We start from the raw sequence: 18,655 nt of genomic DNA on the forward strand, positions 1-18,655 counted from the left end.
CTTAGAAATGAACTTACTGTCACTGAGAAAATTATGTGAAAAAGATGTGAATAAATACGCTATAAAACCAAGTTAAATATTCATGACTACCAGTGGGGAGAATTAGAAATCTCCAGTGTAAACTGTAGTGCTCAAGGAACGTTCCTATTGCCCTGACACAAGTATTCTAGCATTATTTTTACTTTCTTAGTAAACATTGTTTTTTAATAATTTAAGTAGAGTTTATAATATTTTTAAGTAAAGTATTATTTTTTACTGGTGTTTTAGCGAACTAGCAGAAAATTGTTGATAAGATCTGTTTTTAAAATTCTCTAACAATTCGAAACGTTTTTGAGAAAGTTGTTGAATGGTTTTGGACGTAAATTGCAACAAATTCCCAGAAGAAAAATTAACTAACATTTTCATTTTCCATTTAAGAAATAACTATGGACAACATTCGATTTCAGCAGCTTTTATTGCATTTTTATACTTGTTTTGAGGCTGAAATGCAGCAAATTTCACCTGGCCCCCATCCATTAACACTATTCTACAGATTACTAGTAACAAATCTCTGTTAATTACCAGATGTATTTCTACAAACTACCAGAAAATTGCTAATGAAAATTAATAGTAGCAATTGGGATGGCAGAAACAACCCTTGGATGAGGTATTCGATGAGTAGCCCAGAAACCTACATTGGATAACTAAATGCAACTCCATAGCTTGTCAGACGAATATACAGCCTATCGTATTATTAAGACACAGTATATTAAGAATATTTAATTTAGATAGCAGAGAATATTTATTTTTTTAAAGTTTTATAAAAGTAATGAGAATCAGCATAATGCATCTTAAAGCCGAGCTATAAAGTAATTTAATTACAGGTAGACGCAGGCCTGACCTTTAGATGGTGTATTTTTCCTAGGGGAGGCCGAAACCCCCCCCCCCCCCGAAAAAAAGGTTTTCGTTATTATACTGAAGTTTGTCCGATGAAGGTCCCTCCTACCACTGTGGGGGAATTCCTTATATTACATAGGTTTGCAAATTCATATCTACAATTTGTTGCCAAAAGTCTGTGTTGAAACATGCCTGACTTCACAAACGTAATGAACTAATTTGCTAATGAAATTTCAATAACCAGTCACGGATAAGCTGCTGGCCACATAAGGCCCTTGGCGGGTTTTTATGCTGCCCAACATGTTGTCGTAATAGAACAGCATCATCATAAGCGAGGAGGTGCAAAACAGGACCTTGGTGTTCGGCCACCACTCTAACAAATTCAAAGATATTTTATTATTTTCCCAATGTTTTATTATATACTTCACCTAATTCGCATATTGGTTCTGTACTTCTCGATTCGACCCACTTAAAAAAAATTGTGTTCGTGACTATTCATAAAGATAGTAGTGACAGAAGAAAAAAGTGAAAATGGTAAATGACAATAATATTTAGTTTAATTATAACTTCAATAGAAAATGCAACTCAATTACTATCAATTATATTGTATGTATTATCTATTATTTATTACCTTTGTGTTTATTATTAGCCTACTTAGCGAACTAAACCCAACCTTTTCTACTGTTTTACTTCCCGTCCCAGGGTGCCGGCAAATATTTTGTCCATGGGAAAGTCTGTATAAATCTCTCAGGGAGGAGGGATGAAAGAAATCGTTTTTGGCAAGAAACAGTTTTTTATTTTATTGCAAGAGGATAAGCTTTTCGTGCAGATTCTTGGTTTTCAACCGTAAAAGGAGAGAGACTCTTCCCCCACTCTTGTGAAAACCAAAATTTGTCATAAATTCGGCTAATCTGTTTTTAAAAATCGTGTCAAAACTTTTTTTAAGCTTCTGTAGAAAAATACTGCATGCATAGGTGCACAAGGGGGCGGATAGATAAAGAAATAGCCCCATTGTTCCAGATAACTCCATCCATTTTCATGAAGATTGAGTTGTTGTTGTTTTTACCCCCAACACATCCCAATTCACCAAGAGGTCATCTAATGCCCCTCCTTTACAATTGGTTGTGGGCACCGATTACTATCGAACGATATGTAAAATTCTGTATTTTAATATGTTGTATGGAATGTACATAATAAGTTGGACTACAATATTGTATATCCTTTCACCATGCTGGTCTATGAATATTTCAATGGTCTCATGAATTGCTTCATTGTTATCCTCAGTACAGAACAGGTAGGCCACTGCTAATCCACACCCAACCCAAAAGAGTTTTTTTTTTTTAACATAAAAAAATTTAAATATACAACCTTATAAGCCTGACGTCAAACTGTGGTAGAATAATGTACCTAATTCCGAATTTGGTAAATGTTGATCCATTGAGGGGTCCTAAGCTATTAAAGAAATGCTCACGTTAGGCCAAAAAGCGGATAAACTATGAATAATTTATGCTTGTCCTTTTTTCTATATATGTCTGTACGAGGAATAAATCCTCTAGCTAGCCTATATAAATAATTATATTATAGAGCTTGGTTCTTCTGGAATCTGATGGGATGCACATCGCCCGAAATTTATAGTTCCGATTTTCACACTTTATGAACACCAAAAACAAGAAGAACAATAGAGAATGTTTTAAGACAGTGGGAAACAAATTAAAATGAATATTTCGGCCCTATGTCCAAGGGCCGTCCTCAGCAACAAAAATAAGAAAAAACAACTTACAAGAGGATAAAATCAATAAAACTAAAATGAACAGTTTTTCAAAACAGTCCCAGCATCCTTACCTCAGCGAAGTTCAACCAGAACTGATAAATAATTGTTATGAAACAAGGCAATTCATTGAAATGAAAGAAAATGATTTAAAAACATGTTTTTAATGCCAGCCTAGTTATTTTCGCTGCTGATCTTATAGGTCTATTTGTGACAGGTTGTGTTAATATCTATTGTTTTTTTTTTATAATATTTCGTAAGGTAACCTGTCACAAATAGACCTACAAGATCAGCAGTGAAAAAAGCTAGGCTGGCATTAAAAACGTGTTTTTAAATCATTTTCTTTCATTTCAATGAATTGCCTCGTTTCATAACAATTTGTTTATCAGTCCTGGTTGAACTTCGCTGAGGTAAGGATGCTGGGACTGTTTTGAAAAAGTATTCATTTTAGTTTTGTTAATTTTATCCTCTTGTAAGTTGTGTTTTTCTTATTTGTATTGCTGAGGACGGCCCTTGGACATAGGGCCGAAATATTCATTCTAATTTGTTTCCCATTGTCGTAAAAAATTCCCTATTGTTCTTCTTGTTTTTGGTGTTTGTGAAGGAAAGGCAGTGTGGTCTTCATCGTTATTTACGTCACACTTTAAAGGACATTCTTTTAGACCCCACAAAGATTTTCCTTTTCGCAAGTCAACCCCAACAAATCTAAAAACAAAACAAAAGACGACATGTGAGATTCCCAGAAAATCGCGAAGATCGAAGTAATCCATCGCAAAGCCAAATTATCACAGAGCACTTGTCCAAAGGGAGAGGGGTCGATTCTGGTGTGGCCAGTTATTTGGTTTGGGACTATAGCCGTAAGCTCAGCTAGATTCCACCAAGTACTAAATGGGTGCCTGGAGAAATCTGGGGAAGGCAAGCAGGAAAGGGGTGCGAAAGTACAGGATGGCTGGCCCCCAGCCCCCCACTGCACTTCCTGGCTGAAGGGCCTTGAAACGGAGATCAGCACCGCCGGTTTGGACTTTAAGGCTCTAGTGCCGTATCATTTACCTCTTTTTTTACTTGATTCAAACTTCAAGCACAAGCTTGCAACTTACGAATAATAGAATCAGCGAAAGATTACGCATTAGCGGAGATACAGAGGAGAAGGCATAGGTTTTATTATAGATCTCACAAAGCTTAAAATAAGTTATTAATATTTCAACGCGTTGACAAGCCATTATTTCGCAAACCCTCGTTAAGGTAAGACTATCAAACTAAAGAACTTGGAGCTATGGCCAATTGTTTTGTTTTTATTTTTGTCATTTAACAGCCTTCAATTTGTTGAGGTCTTCCTTGGCCCTTTTACAGAAGAACAAAATTGAACACAAATGTGACCTAATGATTTTTCACCAGAATCTCCATCTGAATCCTCCCCACAGAAAAGAATTCTGAATTTATAATAACAATTATAAATTCCAAACATTCAAAATCCAAATAGTTCGCCTAAAAGCACTCAGGTTTACCATCTTAACATATTTACAATGTTATTTTACTAATACCGAGATTTAGCTAGCGCTAGTTTGAGCCGATCGAGAATTTTTATATAATTTTTCAGTCGATCAGAAAATTCAACGAAAAATCTCATTTGCTCAAATTAACACTATATATTCTACTAAATAATAGCTCACAGCAGCACCAAGCCGCCTGAGGCCAACACAGCTACGCACGCTCCTCCCCCAACCCAATCTATTCAAAGCCTCCCTCTTTACACCCTCCCAGGAGGTTCCCATTTCCTTTGAATCTTTTTTTTAAGACGCCATCCCATCCCTGACGAGGACGACCTGCTTTCCGTTTAGCCCTAAAAGGTTGACCGAAAAGGACAATTTTCGGCAATCTGTCATCCTTCATCCGTAGAACGTGGCCTAGTCATCTCAACCTCTCTTTCATTATAGCCCTAAAAAGCGGGATTGAATTACTTTTTTGTACAGCCTATTGCATGAAATACGTCAGCCACTTTATAATCAATAAAATATACTATAAAACAAAAATCTCTGCCTATTTTCAGAGTATTTCAACTTGGATCTTTACGTATACCTATACCCTAAGGTAGTCCTTCTTGCTCATAAATTCTTAGTAGAAATCTTTTTTATATCTTTTGTCAAGGAACTCTATAAGAAGTAAAGAATATGGAAATTTGTTACGTAGCTTTTGGAATTTCAAATTAGAGTGATTATGCAAAAAGTAAGCGCTATTACAAAATACACATCTACAAACAACTCTGACTATTCATTTTTCATGTTCCATATAAACAAAAAAACTCAAAACATATACCGTTGCTTCAAAGTGAAAGCGAAAATCTTACTGAATATGTATTCATCTACAGACAAAGGAATTGTTAGATATGAATACTCTGCTAATTATAAAATTGAAAATGAAAGTCAAGACTTTATCCTTATTCACGTTAAAGTCCACATAAAGAGTCCGAATGTTTTTGATTTGGTCAAGTGTCTCGGTTACAGAAATTCACAGGGGGTTATACATTTTAGTCAAACCAAGATAGCTAGAAATACCCCCCCCCCTAAAATCACCAAGTTTGATTGATGAGTGCAATGCGGTTTTGGCTTATTCACACTCAGACTTCACTAATACCGAGAAGCAGCTACCGCTAATTTGAGTCAATCAGAAAAATCTATGAAAGATCAGACTAGCTCAACGCAAGACAAATCTCGGTATTAGTAAAACTTCAGTGTGAATGGACCGTTTTCTATATCCTATTTGGTGCTAAGGATGCCTTTGGAAAACGGCAGAAGGAAGTCCCTTGGAATCTCATGATGAATTCGAAAATTTTGTGTATTGTTCCTAACTCCGTGTTTTATACTTGGATTATTTTTTCACTAATTTGACAAATTTCACCATCATAATGTAGAATAATGGTAACCTTTTTTCTTTATGTAAATTAAGAAAAATCTTTATTCTTAATTATTATTGTAAGCAAAAATTACGCAAAGATCCCGAAAAAATAAGGGATGGGAATGTAAAAATAAAAATGAAAAAATGCTTGTTTTTTGCCGATAAAACGTATTGTTTTTTCGTATATCGCCAAATCTGGAAGTCTTCCCTGTCAAATGCCTCTCGAAATGGGAAAGCTGGTGTTATATCTTCTTTTCTCCGTGACAGATACAGCTGGTTTCGTTGCATGTTGAATGCCTTAAAAAACCTTCCCTGTTTGAACAACTAGTGGTTAGTAACACTCAGAGAACCCAAACAGAATTTTCTGTTTTTCAGCTTTCTAAATTTATTACCGTATAAATGAACACCTTTTGAGTTTTCGAAGCTGTTCTTGGCTATATTACCTAAACAAATTAACAAAATTTCTGATGAAACAATTAAAATTTGCCACCACAGCTCCCGAATGTGGTTATTTACAAAAATACGTGAAGCATGAATCAGGGTTTTCGCATCCCATGAAATTTGACCAACAGTTAATCAAAAGGCAGGCCTAAATCTTAAACTAGAAAAATGAATGTCAAAAAAATAATTTATAAAAATTTAAGATTTGATCTTTTCTAGTATACTTTGAAACTCCTGATTGTTATGCCTAGTTTAAACTTGTTCCTGTTGTTACCTGGGTATCATTGGTCTTATAATCCTTCGAGTCAGTTTTATTTTTTCTATTTTTATCCTTAATATCGGATTTTTCGTGGTTTTTGTTTCGTGTATCAGAATATATTTTTTCTGTGCAAAAATAGGATCCTGAATAGATACAGAAATTTCCCTGTCATTCCCTTGTCATTTTTTATATGACTGAAATGTTTTTGTGCAATTCTATTCTGCTGTGGTCTGTCCATTCGACGATAAGCCATTTCCTCACGCTCATTTTTCCAGTATTTACTTTTCCAGTTTCCCTTTTGTAGTTTTGTATTAAAAATAACAAAGATTCTCATATCATCGTCATCTTTACAAAGCGCATAAGCTTTATATACCACAGTAATATGGGTAGGGGTCGCCAAGAGTGACCTAATTTGAGGGGGGGTGTTATGAGTGATCCGCACCCAATGTTTAGCAACATCTATTGCTTTTTTTATATTTTTACGGTTTAATCTCTAGCTTCCTATATCATTCACAATATTCAGCTCTTCTTACGTTTTTTTCGGGCCCACTCCTTCAACTTATGTGTATGACTGTCATTAATGTATACAATTAATGAACCTTGCAAAATGACAAGAAAACAGCATAGTTACTATTTTAACAGCCTCAAGCCTTTTTTTTTTAGCTGAAGTTTCTTTATGCAAAAAATAAGTATGCATAACAAGAATAAAGAAATTACAAAATGCTACCCTATAATCAGGAGATGTAGAGTTAAGAACAGATAGCTGTTTATGATCCTCATTTACAGAGGGGGTATTGAGTACCTCTTATTGATGAGAGCTCATTCTACATGGAAAGAATATTAGCCAGGGCCATACCCATGTTTTTTTTTTTTGGAGATGGTTTCAAAAGAGGTTTTTTTCTAGGGACGGTGGGTGGGGACTGTAAATTTTTTTTAAAAAACTCATCAAATATGTGTTTATATTCATTTTTGTTGATTCGAACCATCATTTTAGGGGGAGGGGGTTCAAACCGCCTAACCAGAAAAAGAGGATACCAAAAATCTACATAAATCGTAAAATTTTAGTTTGTGGCTCATATTTGTTTTTTTTTAATTTTGTAAAATTTTAATTTATGGCTCATATTTGTTTTTTAAATGTCTGTTGTCTGCGGTCATTTAGACCTTTTTTTCCAGGAACCAGCTGTCGAAATGTAGTAATTTATTCACAAAGTGCTCGAACACCTTGAAAACAATACAAACTGCAAACAGTCCAACTAACTTTTAACGGGCCCTGAGAGCCATCTACCGATTTTCTACCAGAAACCGCCAAGGCTTTACAGATTATTTGAAAACAAAAGTGGAAACATAATGTTTGCTTTTCAATTCCGTCGTCTAAGACACTGAGTTTGGGTACTGAGTCGACAAAGATCTGCCACAACGCCAACAAAAGGATATATTTTTATGATTTGGAAAGTTCAAAAATGAGTATTTGTTTTAAAAAAAAATTCAGAATTATTTTTCTTTTCTTAGACTGATGACTCATACTTTAGGAAGTGCTGCAACATTATAGAATATTTGGCCATATCTGATAGCCAAATATAGGTTTATATCTTCGGGCAAAAGTGAAACCGGCTTTTGTATAGAGACCAAATTTGGTCCGACCTCCAACTGAAATGAGTCAGATTCCATGACTTTACTATATGTATTAAAATGTCCGTTCCATAGTTGATTTTGACAAACATGCATCTTGATAAAATACTTATTGATGTGCTGAAGTTTCACAGGAGAGCATATAGAACATGTCTGCAAATAATTTATACCTTATAGATCATTTTTCCTTTTCTTGATTATTCATAGAATAGATTGGCATTGATCAATTGACACGATAGATGAAACTTCGGAACATGAATTTTTTCGCCTTTACAAAAAAGACGTATTAACATAAGTGTAGCGAAAACGCATTGTGGTCTGGTCCTTAAAAAGTGCGTTTTTAGGTCACAATGCGTTTGGTATTTTCATGCATTCCACATGTTCTTTCGACAAATTATAGGGAAAGCTCGCAAGTTTCGTAAACATGAAGAAGGGGGCTTTATCCCATTTCCTCAACAAATCCCGGGATCTTTACGATTTTCCTATATTATCTTGTATTTTCCATATATTTCACTTTTTCAGTTTTATTCTAAGGCTTTCCCTTAACCCCCATCGACACAAATTCCTACGTACGTGCATGGGCACACTGAAATATTGTCTAAACAATTCGCTTATTTATTGCATTTTATATTGAATCTTGAACCCCCCCCCCCCAATGAAAAAAATCTTACAAATGAGCAAGGGCACGTATATTGGGATTTAAACTCATATTATTTCAGTGAACAGCTTAATCAATACCGCGAAAACAGCAGATAATGTGAACGGGGTTGCCACAAGCCCCTGTCCAAAAGATGCTATTTTCCTGAGAGTGCCAAATCCGTGCTACATAAAATTTCGCTGAATATGCAAGTTTCGCTCAACGCTGGTTAAAATTGTTCAGTTATCAGTTGGGCCAAGTGCAGTAGCAGCACTATACTACACCATATGCAGAACTATAGTGCTACATCCGGTAACCCTGAGGTGAAACTTATGAGGGTAATAATGATATTCGTGGTAGTCCCAAATCTCCCCCTACATATATGTACCCTGTCTTTCGCGTCAACTAAATGCAAAAAGAGGTAATTTCAGCTGATTAATGATAGTCTAAACTTATTTACGATTGTCATGATAAGATAGCAAAAAAAATAAAAATAAATAAAAAATAATAATCAGAGTACGCTGGACATGAAAAAAATCCGCCATATTAGCCAACAAGGCATATTTTAGAAGCCGCAGTTGGGGGTGAGGAGGGTTAAACCAGTACATGAAACAAACGGAAAAATAAAGCAAACAAGGTAAATAAAAGAACGTTTCAATCGTGTTTTTCTTCATTTTATCGTGATTGATATAAATAGTGTATATAAATATATATATATATATATATATATATATATATATATATATATATATATATATATATATATATATATATATATATATATATATATATATATATATATATATATATATATATATATACTAGCTGTTGGGGTGGCGCTTCGCGCCACCCCAACACCTAGTTGGTGGGGGCGCTTCGCGCCCCCCCAAGCCCCCCCGCGCGCGTAAGTCGTTACGCGCCATAATAGTTACGCGCCATTGTAGTTGTGTCCCTATGTCCCACCTGTGAATATAGATAGATATATATATATATATATATATATATATATATATATATATATATATATATATATATATATATATATATATATATATATATGGTTTTAACTACGTAAAACTTGCGAATATACAACATTCTTTGCTGTCCCATTGTCTTTGCATATAAATAGATTGTCAGGTTTACCGACTCTTGAACATGCAACATATAATGGTCCATGGGAAAACAATCTGTATTCAGATCTATACCTCATGATTCTAATGATTGCCCTTGAGCTTTGTTGATGGTGATTGCTAATCGACCATTCCCTGTCCCGGTGTCCCGGTCGTCATTTACATCCCCCTGTTTCCCCCGGTGTCCCCGTTGTAGTTGTGTCCCTGTGTCCCGGTCGTCATTTATATTCCCTGTGTCCCGGTCGTCATTTGTATCCCGGTGTCCCGGTCTGTATATACATTCGTTTTTTAGTTTTGTTTTTCTCCTTTATTTTTTTCCTTTTTTTTTCTTTTTTAGCTTATTTAGATTTTTAGATTTTTTAGTTTTTTTATTAGTTTTTAGTTTTTTTTTCTTTTTAGTTTTTTTGTCCCGGTCGTCATTTATATCCCCCTGTTTCCCCCGGTGTCCCCGTTGTAGTTGTGTCCCTGTGTCCCGGTCGTCATTTATATTCCCTGTGTCCCGGTCGTCATTTGTATCCCGGTGTACCGGTCTGTATATACATTCGTTTTTTAGTTTTGTTTTTCTCCTTTATTTTTTTCCTTTTTTTTCTTTTTTAGTTTATTTAGATTTTTAGATTTTTTAGTTTTTTTATTAGTTTTTAGTTTTTTTTTCTTTTTAGTTTTTTTGTAGTTTTTACCTTCTTTTTAGTTTTGTTAATTTTTTTTTTTACTTATGTCCTGGTCGTCATTTATACTCCCTGTGTCCCGTTGCTTTGTTGATTGCTAATCGAACATTCCTTTTGTCCTGGTCGCTTTCTCTTTGAGTGTCGTCATTTATTTTTTTCTTTTTTAGTTCTTTTAGTTTTTACCTTTTTTAGTTTTTTTTTAGTTTTTTAGATGAAAATTTTTTTTAGTTTTTTCCTTTTTTTCTTTTTAGTTTTTTATTGGTTTTTACCTTTATGTTAGCTTATTTTTCAGTTTTTTCCTTTTTTTTATTTTTTTTTTATTTTTTAGTTTTTTTAGTTTTTTACCTTTTTTTAGTTTTTTTAGTTTTTTTAGTTTTTTTAGTTTTTTAGCTTTTTTACTTTTTTTATTAGTTTTTAGTTTTTTTGTAGTTTTTGCCTTTTTTTAGTTTTTTCAGTTTTTTTTTAGTTTTTTATTGGTTTTTACCTTTATTTTAGCTTATTTTTCAGTTTTTTCCTTTTTTTTAGTTTTTTTTAGTTTTTATTTTTTTTTAGTTTTTTACCTTTTTTTAGTTTTTTTAGTTTTTTTAGTTTTTTAGCTTTTTTATTTTTTTTTATTAGTTTTTAGTTTTTTTTGTAGTTTTTGCCTTTTTTTTAGTTTTTTAGTTTTTTAGCTTTTTTATTAGTTTTTAGTTTTTTTTGTAGTTTTTGCCTTTTTTTAGTTTTTTTAGTTTTTTAGCTTTTTTATTTTTTTTATTAGTTTTTAGTTTTTTTTGTAGTTTTTGCCTTTTTTTAGTTTTTTCAGTTTTGACGTCACCTGATCCAGTTTTTTCAGGTGACGTCACCTGATCCACGATCCACAGATCCACAGACAACTTATTTATATATATATAGATAGTTTTTTTTTTTTACTTATGTCCTGGTCGTCATTTATACTCCCTGTGTCCCGGTGCTTTGTTGATTGCTAATCGAACATTCCTTTTGTCCTGGTCGCTTTCTCTTTGAGTTTCGTCATTTATTTTTTTCTTTTTTAGTTCTTTTAGTTTTTACCTTTTTTAGTTTTTTTTAGTTTTTTAGATGAAAATTTTTTTTAGTTTTTTCCTTTTTTTCTTTTTAGTTTTTTATTGGTTTTTACCTTTATTTTAGCTTATTTTTCAGTTTTTTCCTTTTTTTTAGTTTTTTTTATTTTTTATTTTTTTTAGTTTTTTACCTTTTTTTAGTTTTTTTAGTTTTTTTAGTTTTTTAGCTTTTTTACTTTTTTTATTAGTTTTTAGTTTTTTTTTGTAGTTTTTGCCTTTTTTTAGTTTTTTCAGTTTTTTTTTTAGTTTTTTATTGGTTTTTACCTTTATTTTAGCTTATTTTTCAGTTTTTTCCTTTTTTTAGTTTTTTTTAGTTTTTAGTTTTTTTAGTTTTTTACCTTTTTTTAGTTTTTTTAGTTTTTTTAGTTTTTTAGCTTTTTTATTTTTTTTATTAGTTTTTAGTTTTTTTTGTAGTTTTTGCCTTTTTTTAGTTTTTTTAGTTTTTTAGCTTTTTTATTTTTTTTATTAGTTTTTAGTTTTTTTTGTAGTTTTTGCCTTTTTTTATTTTTTTTGGTTTTTTAGCTTTTTTATTAGTTTTTAGTTTTTTTTGTAGTTTTTGCCTTTTTTTAGTTTTTTTAGTTTTTTAGCTTTTTTATTTTTTTTATTAGTTTTTAGTTTTTTTTGTAGTTTTTGCCTTTTTTTAGTTTTTTCAGTTTTGACGTCACCTGATCCAGTTTTTTCAGGTGACGTCACCTGATCCATCCACAGATCCACAGACAACTTATTTTTATATATATATATATATATATATATATATATATATATATATATATATATATATATATATATATATATATATATATATATATATATATATATATATATATATATATATAGATGTAGTACCAGGAGCCCGGCGGCTTCGCTGCTTGGCCCTGGCACTCGGCATGCGTCATGCTTCTATATATATATATATATATATATATATATATATATATATATATATATATATATATATATATATATATATATATATATATATATATATATATTCTCACTGTCACTTGTCTTCTAAACACAGACATCTTTTTTATGCAAGAAACTCCCAAGATACCAATTTTCACGAAAAAATATGGAGCCGTTCTCGAGAACATACATAAATATATACACAATTATTGCTCACTTATAAAAGATAGTATATATTGTGTCTTCTTTTGAATAAATATTACTTAATTATCAGCAACATATTTAACAGTGTTCAACAACTCAAATTTTGACGATCTAACTGAATATTTTTAACGTGCCTAATCAGTGTGGTTAGAATATACACTTTATCAAACATTTTATTTTAATATCAGGCTCTTTATTCTTTGACGGGTCATCCTGACGGCTGGAACAATTCGAATTTTGCCCAGAAACCCACTGTGGCCCCCGTTAGCATACGAACTCATATTAATTTGTGCATGTTACGCATGTTTAAGAAACAGTACACAGGGTCAGCACACTAATTTGCAAGGAGAGGTGGGACATAAGCCCACATAGTTGGTACAGGTACTTTTAAAGAGCTTTCACACAGTTTCACAATAGTAAGTACCCTTTTTTCAGGGAAAAGAGGGGGGAAATGGGAAAAATCTTGAACTTATATTTCTGCAATATTTTCTAGATTGTAATATCGTTTCCTATTAATTCCAGTTCAAGGAGACCGAAAATGACATCAAAGTTGAAAAATTCCATCACTTACTACCCCGTTTCTATCCTAGTCGAGGTCAGAAGGGGTAAAGATAGAAGAAAATATACAATTGAAAGATCGTTTCCTATTAATTCAAGTCCGGAAAGACCGAATATGACATCAGAATTGTTAATCTCATTATACCCCATTTTCATCCAAGCAAGGTCAGAGGGGGATAAAATATCAGAATCTTAATTTGTGCAGTGTTTGGTGAATTGAAAGGTCGTTTCAATTAATTCCAATCTGAGGAAACCCAAAATGACATTATAAATGTAAAATTCCATTTTATTAAAGAAAATTTCCTAAACATTTTGGTACCAAAAATATTTCTGTCACTCAAATGCAAAGGTTTGCCTTTGAGCAATGCGACGTCAAATATTTCTAAGGAAACATTTTTGTGCACCAAATTTTACCAGTTTTGACAGAGACTCTCTCTCCCCGTGGCCCCTGAGATTCACGTCCTCTAGTTACGTGTAACAAGCTAAAAAAAAGGCTACAATGTGGAACGAAGGTATGCACAGATATGGCCAATAGGAAGGAATCAGACTGTTTTTCTTAGGGGGGGTTTAAAATAAGAAATTTTTTCTTTAATTGTTCTAGTGAAAGGGCCTCTTGGACCATTCTCAAGGGAAGGGGTTCCACCATCTCGTCGATATTTAGTTATATAGTAGAACAATAGAAAATTCGTACTTGCGCATTATCCCGACCACACTCAAGAAGTGAAGTTAGGTTAATCATAATGAAATATAAAAAAGCTGATGAAAATAAAATACTTCAGTAACAAGATTATAGAAACTACAACAGAGACTTATGGAAATAAGGCCAACCAGAACGCATTATATTAAATATCTAACCTAACCAACTTTATATGGTAAATATCAAACAGTTCGTGGTAACGAACTGTAAGAAAGGAGCGACCAGGCTAAATAGTAACCGAAACTCTAAAAAACGGAATTTTCATACCAATATCAAAACAATCATATTTCAAGTATAAGTTTTATCAAGTCTAGTCTTAGCCTACCCATCAAAAGTTACGAGCCTGAGAAAATTTTCTTTTTTCCGAAAAAAGGGAGAAACACCCCCTAAGTCATAGAGTCTTAATGAAAATCACATCATCAGATTCAGTGTATGAGAAAACCCTACTGTAGAGGTTTCAAGCTTCTATCTGCAAAATGTGGAATTTTGTAGTTTTTGCCGGAATACAGATCACGAATGCGTGTTTTTTTTTTTTTTTTTTTTCTAGTGGTGGTCATATCGACCCAGTGGTCCTAATATTGTGAGAGGACTTATTCGAACGGAAATTAAAATTTCGAGTGCCCTTTTTAGGTGACCAAAAAGATTGGAGGGCAACTAGGCCCCCTCCCCCACCCCTTTTCCCTAAAATCGTCCGATTAAAAATTTGAGGTAGCCATTTTGTTCATCATAGTTGAAAGGCCCAATAAGTATGCCTTCGGATATAACATGACCCCTCCACCTTCCCAAAGGAAAGGTCTTTAAGTTATAAAAATTGCCATTATTTAAGCATAGTATTTGTTATTGGGAAGCATACATACAGTTTAGGGTGGGAAGACGAATTTTCTGCTGTTTTTTTCACGGGGAAATTTTCCATGGGGAGGTAAGTTTGCATTGGGTGAACTTGTCAGAGGAAGTTATACACTTGGGGATTTGTCAGAATTCCTAACAGTTATGTGGAAGGATCTTTCCATGGAGGAATTTGTCATGGGGAGAGAGAATTTTCTCTCTCCCCAAGGGGCGCCGGACTTCCCAGCATTATTTAGAAAATGATCAGAAATTAAATTTAAAAAAACAAGTTTTTTTTCAACTGAAAGTGAGGAGCAACATTAAAACTTAAAACTAATAGAAGTTATTACCTAAATGAGGGGATTCCCCATCGTCAATACCTCGCTCTTTACGCTAAGATTTTTTTAGTATTTTCAAAGCAGGTATTTATTCTAATTAAACGGCCTTTATGATCCAGGGAGTCATTTTTAAAGAATTGGAACAAAATTCGAACTTTAGCGTAAAGTGCAAGATATTGACGAGGGGGCAAACCCCCTCATATACGTAATAATTTCTGTTTGTTTTAAGTTTTAATGTTACTCCTTACTTTCAGCTGAAATTTTTTTTTTCAAATATAATTTAATTAAAATACACCTGCATAGTTACCGTAGTTTATCTCACTCAGGCAAAAGTAATTATCTGCGAATTCAGACAGAAAAACAGTTTTACCCATATCAAGGACTTGAGTGTGGTTGGGATAATACACAAGTAACGACCATTTTAAGGTCGATTAGGCTCTCATAAGGATTTTGGGGGATGGTTTTGGATCAGAAGTTTAACATCCCTAGAAGCTGTTCTTATTACTTCGATTAAAAAATATACATAAAACGCTCAACCCAAAGTACGCCTTATTCAACTATATGCGAACATCTTCTTCTTTTATGAATAATTTTCGGAATTCCATCAGAAGTTTTATTTATTATTGTTAATACTACTACTTGCACAGCCACTCAATTATAAACATGCAAATACTTGAAATACATTTCCTAGAAACTGGGGAGAGGAAAATATTTTCTTTCAAGAGTAAATAAATTCTCAGGAGCACTTCATAAGCACAGCATAAATACGTTGGAATATGTATTTTGTAGGGGCCTTTAGCACATAATCTATTTACAGTAAATTACTTCAGTTTTGTATTTCTAGCCAGTGAAAATGAAAATACAATGCAAATACTACGGCCGACATCTCTACTCAACCACCATCAATGCAAAAATAAGAAAATAAAAACAGGCTTCAGCGTTTGTTTTTTACGGTCTGAATCTATATATTTGTTTTTGCACTGAGGACGGTTGAGCGGAGGTCTCGGCCATAATATTTCCACTGTATTTTTATTATGCTTGCTGGATTTATTCTCATTTTTCTTCTTTACGAGTGCCTTTTTCTCATTTGTCATGTGTTAGCCTGTGTGATATCAGAAATTTCTTTTTTTCAAATTTCACATCAGTGTCAAAAAACATTGAGCGTTTAAGTTGTACGGAGATACTTGTGCGAATGCTCTGTATAAAATACAGGATACAATAAGATGCTAGATGGATACCCGGAGGGCCTCTAAGCCTCTCCCCACAAATAAAAACGAAAAAAAAAAACACCTTAAGTCGTTTACATTTCTTCTAATAGTGTCCAACACTTTTCTCTGGTTTGTGCGTGTTTCCACTTATGGCCCTCCATCTCCAATGAAATTCTATAAATGAATCCACTCTTCGCCTTTTTAGCGTCATGACCCCCCCCCCCCTAAAAACATCCCCTCCACGCAAAACTTACTTAGGCTACCGACTTGACACGCAACAATTTTGTAAGGCTCAAATTTACAGATCCAAAATCTTGTGTGGCTTAAAATTTACAAAAACCCATGAAATTGTACTTTCAAAACCTAGAGTCAAAAGAAAGCACAATCAAACCGAAATTGAGGAAAAAGTTGATTTTGTAAGCACGAGGCCGGTCCCGTCTTCTGCGTAATCTTCTAAGCTTTAGAAATATCACTGGAGCAGAAACATGAGTTTTGCAACACCTTTCCAGGGTGAAATATTTTTCACAACGATATCAGTCTATAACTTAGATTTTAATTCTACACCTAAAAGTTTCAAAGAACTAGGTTAATTACTTTGTAGTATAGCAAAAAGCCCATCGTCTAGACCAGTGGTTTTCAAACTGTGGTTCGCGTACCCCTTGGGGGTAAGGGGTACGCGGTTGGCCAACAAAAGAACAAACAACCCTTTAACTCTAGGACTGGCAATTCTACTTATTTTTTAGCTATAGTTTACTTAGTTCCGATAACTCAGAAGAAGTACCTAAAATGAATGGGTAAAACGGGGCACAGTGTCTAAATAAGTTTGAGTAAGTTTGGTAAATTTTTCGTTGTTCACATTTTGACTTACAAATAAAGTGAACATACCACTCGATGCTTAACTTACTCAAACTTACTGTTTCATTATAAATTCGTTTTTTCAATCTTATATAATGCACAAGCAATGATTTTCCACGATAAAGTTGGATAAATAATTTTTACAATATTATGCCGTTTTCTTCTTCCTTGACGCTGAATTTTCAATTAAAGTATGCGTTTTTTGTCGATTTCGACAGAATAATATACTACGTTTTCTCAGCGCCAAAATTATTTATAGTTAGGTTAGGTCAAAGGTGCTTAAATTTGAATTTGCGATAGAAGCAATTATTATATTCGTAAAGAACATAAAAAAAAGGCATCAAGTGGTAATTTCACTTTATTCGTAAGCAGAGGCGCCATTTGGGGGGGGGACAGGGGTGGGCAAATGTCCACCCCAGATTTTCGAGGGGGCCCTCCATCCATCCACCACAAAGGGCCCTTTTCCGGCCATAATTATCCATTATGTCCAACATAAACCATTCTGTTCAAATGATTTGAACTAACTGCACGCCTATTAGCCAAAGAGCGTAATTACCTGACGACCCTTGGGGTAATTACGCTATTTGCTATTAATCATTGTAAACTTTGAAAGTAGGTTAGGTCCACAATAAAAGTCTCAAGTTCTGTCAAATGCCCCATGCCCACCCCAAGATTTGGCCCAAATGGTGCCTCTGTTCGTAGGCTAAGTCAAAAATATGAACAACGAAAAATTTACCTAAACAGCTTATCATTGCCCATAGTTAATAAAATCCATCATTTATTAAAAATAAATAGAATGTCGACAATTTTTGGTTAGTTTTGAAGTAAAATATCTCAAAAAATTAGTTAAATAGGCCTATTTAGGATTAGCCTAGGACTAATTTAGACTAAAATATCCGAAAACATTAGGCTATAGAATTTACCTCTTTGTGATGTGATTGTACTTTGTTGCTGTGATGCAAAGCTTTGTTGAGAAACGTGCGTTTCAGAGGCACGTGTATAACTTTCGCGAATTGTCGTGGACGAGGATGTAGAGCTTTGTTCAACAGTACGCTGTTGACTCATTAATGTTTGCTGTTGTTGCATTGTTCCACCAACGGGGACAAGCCCCTGGTTCCTTTGCATGTTCTCGAACTAATCCACAACAATAAACAGAATTGACACGATAAAAGGCACAGTTTTTAAGGCACGTTTGGTTCCCCCGACGAATGCTTCTTAGCCACTGCGTTCTTCTCTTTGCGGCGAGAATGTAAGATGAGACGGAGCATGCGAGCCTACTGGCAGACTCTTCAAGAGGAACTCACCTACGCAAAGATTCCCTCATGCTGCGGGTCAAAACGACAAGATACAAGTCCAAATTTTAATTCTGCTACTGCTGACTCATCAAACTTATTAAATAACATGATAACTCTTTAATATAAGTTTTAAGTGACAATCTATAAAAGTGACGCATTCAGATTTGGGTTTCGTAAGGGAAATGGGGTAAAATTCTAGTTAATTGACTTTTTGCTATCTCAGTAAGGGTTTAGACTAGGAAAATGAAACTTACAGGAATGAATCTACAGACTAAAGTATGTCCCGGGAAGGTATTTTGAAGCAACTATCTCCACTCCTTCTCCGTCTAGAGGGCCCTGACCTTTGATGACCTTTAAAAATATGTGTGTTATAAAAGTGAAACCTTGCAAAATAGA

The 18,655-nt window shown here is 33.7% G+C and overlaps 1 protein-coding gene across 10 annotated transcripts in view; it reads right to left on the reverse strand.

Annotated features, from left to right (window-relative positions):
• Positions 1 to 18,238, reverse strand: part of LOC136033704 (titin-like) — a 369,666-nt gene extending 351,428 nt beyond the window's left edge. For all 10 annotated transcript variants that reach the window (XM_065714570.1, XM_065714567.1, XM_065714566.1 and 7 more), the window contains exon 1: positions 17,888 to 18,238. In XM_065714570.1, coding sequence (XP_065570642.1) covers positions 17,888 to 18,089 — 202 coding nt within the window. In that variant the 5' untranslated portion in view covers positions 18,090 to 18,238. The remainder of the gene's footprint in view (positions 1 to 17,887) is intronic.
• Positions 18,239 to 18,655: the final 417 nt, after the last annotated feature.

The sequence above is a fragment of the Artemia franciscana genome, chromosome 12 (genome assembly GCF_032884065.1).
Source record: "Artemia franciscana chromosome 12, ASM3288406v1, whole genome shotgun sequence".
Lineage (NCBI taxonomy): Eukaryota > Metazoa > Arthropoda > Branchiopoda > Anostraca > Artemiidae > Artemia > Artemia franciscana.